This window comes from Microtus ochrogaster (genome assembly GCF_000317375.1).
Source record: "Microtus ochrogaster isolate Prairie Vole_2 chromosome 6 unlocalized genomic scaffold, MicOch1.0 chr6_random_2, whole genome shotgun sequence".
NCBI classification, from domain to species: Eukaryota; Metazoa; Chordata; class Mammalia; order Rodentia; family Cricetidae; genus Microtus; species Microtus ochrogaster.
In genome coordinates, this window is record NW_004949095.1 from 7,235,639 (window position 1) to 7,240,350 (window position 4,712).

Consider the following 4,712-nt stretch of genomic DNA (forward strand, 5'->3'; position numbering starts at 1 on the left):
AGAAACCTCCCTCTTTCTTCTGGATTTGATGTAAGTTGTTGGAGTAACCTTCGAGCTGCGTGGCTAAAAGTTTGAGTGGGCTGCATTGAGATTTCCTCTCTGTGTTCTTGAGAGAGACCCTTAAAGCTCATAGAGAAGATGCTAGGGAGAACTGATTCTCTCCAGGCACCAAGAAGTTTCACAGGAGACTCTCAAGCCTCAGCACAGAGAAGCATCTTGCTTTCATTAGCATATTTGGTCATGTAAAAGGCCAAGTTAAGGATGGAGAGATGGATCACCATTTACAAGCACTTGCTGCTCTTTTTTTTAATAAAAAAAAATTGTATTTACTTAGAAGCATTCAGAATGTCAACAAAACAGCTGCAATTTTTTTGCAATTACAGAGTGGTATTCAGTTAACAGAACAACAATTATCTTCGTATAAGCTGCATCAGAGACAACTGAAGATGAAAAAAACCAAAAACAAAACAAAACAACAAACTACCGTCCCCATATATAACTAATTTGTGCTGTGCACCAACAAGAACCTGCTTTAAATTTCCATGCCAATTTACAACCCCCAGACTGTACCAGGCAAGGTTAGTGGCTATTGAAAATACCACTAGGACAGGGCTATCTAAAGACACATTCGGTAGTGTGTTAACTATACAAAAAAAGACACTGTACAGTTTAAAAACAAATCTTACACAGCCTTACATTTCAGTTTTTTTCATTAAAAGGAGTGAGTTGTGTACAGGGGGGTTAAATGCTTTATAGACAAAAAAAAACTGCGCTAGAACCAACTTATTCATCATCATCATCTTCCTCATCTTCGTCTTCCTCTTCTTCCTCCTCCTCTTCGTCTTCTTCATCATCTTCCTCTTCCTTCTTTTTCTTGCTCTTTTCCGCCTTGACCACCCCCTTTTTCGCTGCATCGGGTTTTCCTTTAGCTCTGTAAGCAGCAATATCCTTTTCGTACTTCTCCTTCAGCTTGGCAGCCTTCTTTTCCTAGGGCTGCTTGTCATCTGCAGCAGTGTTGTTCCACATCTCTCCCAGTTTCTTTGCAACATCCCCAATGGATAAGCCACGGTGTTCTCCTTTGATTTTGGGGCGATACTCAGAACAGAACAAGAAGAAGGCCGAAGGAGGCCTCTTGGGTGCATTGGGGTCCTTGAACTTCTTTTTGGTCTCCCCTTTGGGGGGGATGTAGGTTTTCATTTCTCTTTCATAACGAGCCTTGTCAGCCTTGGCCATGTCTTCAAATTTCCCCTTTTCTTTAGCAGACATGGTCTTCCACCTTTCTGAGCACTTCTTGGAGAACTCCGAGAAGTTGACAGAAGCATCCGGGTGCTTCTTCTTGTGTTCCTCCCGGCAGGTTTGCACAAAGAATGCATACGAGGACATTTTGCCTCTCGGCTTCTTAGGATCTCCTTTGCCCATGTTTAGTTGATTTTCGTCCGCGAGGCACAGAGTCGCTCAGTGCCCGTCCGGCTCTCGCTTGCTGGCGCTGTCTCTATGGAGCTCAATGTACTGCAATGGCTCCACTTGCTGCTCTTGATGAGGACCCGGGTTCAGTTCTCAGCCCACTCATGGTGGCTTACAACTGTCTGTAATTCTAACTCCATGGGATCTGATGTTCTCTCCTGGCCTCTGCCAGCACCAGGAAAGATAAGACGCACATACATACATCTGAGAAAATACTTGTATACATAAAATGAAAGCAACTCTTTTTTTTTTAAAGGGCAAAGTAGATTACCATTTGTCAAAGCATGTGGGATATATTGACACACTAGACTAAAGATTTGGGTGTGGTAGTACAACCTGTAATCACAACATTAGGGAGGCTGAAGCATGAGGATCCTGAATTTGAGGATAGTCTGAGCTTCATTGTGAGAACCTGTCTCATAAAACTAAATCGAGTAAACAAAATAAAACACTTCTTCTGTGTTAATAACAAAACATTAAATTATTATGTGTAATCTCAAAAAAATTATCAAACCCCCCTACTAAAACTATTACTTGCTGCAAAGCAACAACAGCAATATTTGTCTTCTACTTGTGTGTCCATGACTCTAGGCTCAGAAATGTTTCTCCCTAAACCAATCACCTGTCCTGTAATTTGACTTGATGATGACACTAATAAAAACGACGAGTATGGTAGTTTTGCTTCTCCATAGAGGGCGCCTTCCCTTTCGACCCTTTAAAGGATGCTTTAAACTGCACTCTAAATACAGTACAGTGCTGTGCTCTTCCTATTTGTCTTGTAGCATTGCCACATTGTACAGACAGTTTCTCTGTACTTCAATGGTTTCAATAAACCTTCAATGGTTTCAATAAATCTTCAATGGTTTATACCCTAATAATACTTTTGCATTTCTGTTCTTGTGTGATCTCTATTCAATAAACAGTTACTTGGACACAAGCCTACAATAAGCATAATAATAGATCTGATTACCCTAAATGAGAGTAAGTGGCTAAAGATTGGGGAGCCAATACAGTGTGGACATGGTAGACAAAGGGATGAATTATTCCTAGACTGGTATAGTGGGATGATGTGAGATTGATATCATATTGGTCATGGCAACCCTAAATAGAAAATGCATTGTTTCTTTTAAAATGTTCCACTTAGTATTTTCAGACCTTGTTTGATTATGTATATTGAAAACATGATTCAAGAGTACCACTGTCATTAAGCTCTTTCAAAGCTAATTCTCCCCATGTGTATTATTTCCTTCCATCGTTGTGACCAAATACCTGAAAAGAGCAATTTAAGAGTGGCAGACTTTCTTTTGGCTTACAGTTTAGGGAGACACAGTTTAAGTCTGTCTTGGAAGGGAAGGTATGGTAGCAAGAGCATAAAGCAGTTGGCCCCATTGCCTCTACAATCAGGAAGCAGGAAGAAATGAATGCTGAAGTTCAGGTTGTTTCCTCCCATTTTTAAATAATGGTGTATCGGTACTGTAAAGAGAAACACACATGTTTGCATGTGCATGTATGGGTGAAAGGTAGATATTTGGAATCCTCATTCTCTAACTTATCTGTTGACATAGGATCTCCCACTGAACCTGGAGCTCACCAATTCATCCAGACTAGCTAGCTGGCCACCAACCCTGAGAACTCCAGCTGTCTCTACCTGCCCAGCACTGAGATTACAGGTATGTGCTGCCATGCTCAGCTTTTCATGTAGATCCCTGGCATCTCAACTCAGGTCTCTATGCCTGCACAACAGGCACTTAACGGTTTCACCAGCCCCTCAGTTTGCTCTGTTGTTTTGTTCAGTCTTTTACTCCAGCCATCGGAATGCCACCACCCACATTCAGGGTTGATCTCCTTTCCAGAGATGTATCTCCTGGGTGATTCTAATCCAGTCAAGCTGGCCATAGAAACTAATCATTCCATCATGTGTTATTTTACGAAACCCTCACAACCTATAGGGTAGGCCCTAAATTCAGACTTTATAGTGATAAATTGTACTCTAAAATGTAATGAAGTAATTGGCTCAAGTTTGTCTGGTATGCATTTGCTGGTAGGATTCCTCTATGCTCTACTGTCTCCTTGGTGATAATGTCAGGGTATAAAGGCTACAGTGGTTGCTTGGACATCTTCCTGAAGTCACATTAGTTTACACAGCCATTGTCTGCACTGGCTTTATCTTTCTTTTCACATATTGTATATATTTATGATATTATAACAATTTGCTGAAACTTGGGGTGTTGGTATTTCCATGGTGACCACTCTTCCCTGTCTGCACTCACATCTGCGCTGAGGCAATCACCTAATTAACTGGGTTCACTTATTTACCATATTCTATTACTTTCCTTGTCAGCTCAGTCTGAATAACAATGTGTGCCCCCACCTCTGCTGGAAAAGAAGAAATATAGGGAAGAAATGGAGTAGGTGTTTTCTTTTTCTTTCTTTCTTTTTTTTTTTTTTGACAGTTGCAATATATCACTTTCTTTGTCCTGAGGACTAAAACAATATTTGAAATTGCAGCAAATTGGGATCCCTGGGCCAAATCCATCTTTCTCTGTAGAGCCTTTCCCTCCTTCTTAGAATTCTATGGGATCTCTCATTGTAGCGTTGTTAATCCACTGCCTGTTTCCTTCAAGTAAAACATACAGCAAACTCTCTTGAACTCCAGTCCCTAGCCCAGCAACTGTGGACCAAAGAGCATTAGGGTAACTTACGCTGGCTAATTTTTTTATTTGCCACTTCTGACTTTAATACTTACTACTTGAATGGGAAGGTCTAAGGCACCAATGACAAGGGACATGAATGTAATTTTCTGTGTCTTATGGGCTAGAATGAGAACATTGTTTTGATGTGTGAGTGAGGAAGTAGTTTTGCATACACTGACCAAGACCTTTTCCCTTGGGTTTAACCTTGGTTCCTCTGGCCATTTTAACCTAGGATATTCTAGGGGTTAAAGAGAAGGCTTGCTTAATTATCATGGTACAGTTGGTTCCCCACAGGAGTCAGGTCAGAAGCCTGTCCTGCTGACCCCTGCTCATCCTCTCTTGTTCTTCTCACCATACTTAAGCTCTGAGCTCAATGGCTTCAAATGCAGTATTTTTCCTAATTCTATTTTTTCCTAATATAAGCAAACATCAGAGGAAATAGAGGATGGTCTACAATAACCGGCACACCTGTCCACAGAGTAAGTGGTAGACAACTCAAGAGGAGCATGCAATTGGCTTGAGGAAGAGCCAAGGGCATCATGTTGACTGACATGG

The 4,712-nt window shown here is 41.2% G+C and overlaps 1 protein-coding gene across 1 annotated transcript; it reads right to left on the reverse strand.

Annotated features, from left to right (window-relative positions):
- Positions 1 to 309: 309 nt before the first annotated feature.
- On the reverse strand, positions 310 to 1,472 carry LOC101979898 (high mobility group protein B1-like). Its single transcript, XM_013352485.2, is given in 1 exon segment — positions 310 to 1,472. A coding segment is annotated over 1 exon segment (636 nt). The 5' UTR covers positions 1,420 to 1,472; the 3' UTR covers positions 310 to 783.
- Between the last annotated feature and the right edge of the window lie 3,240 nt (positions 1,473 to 4,712).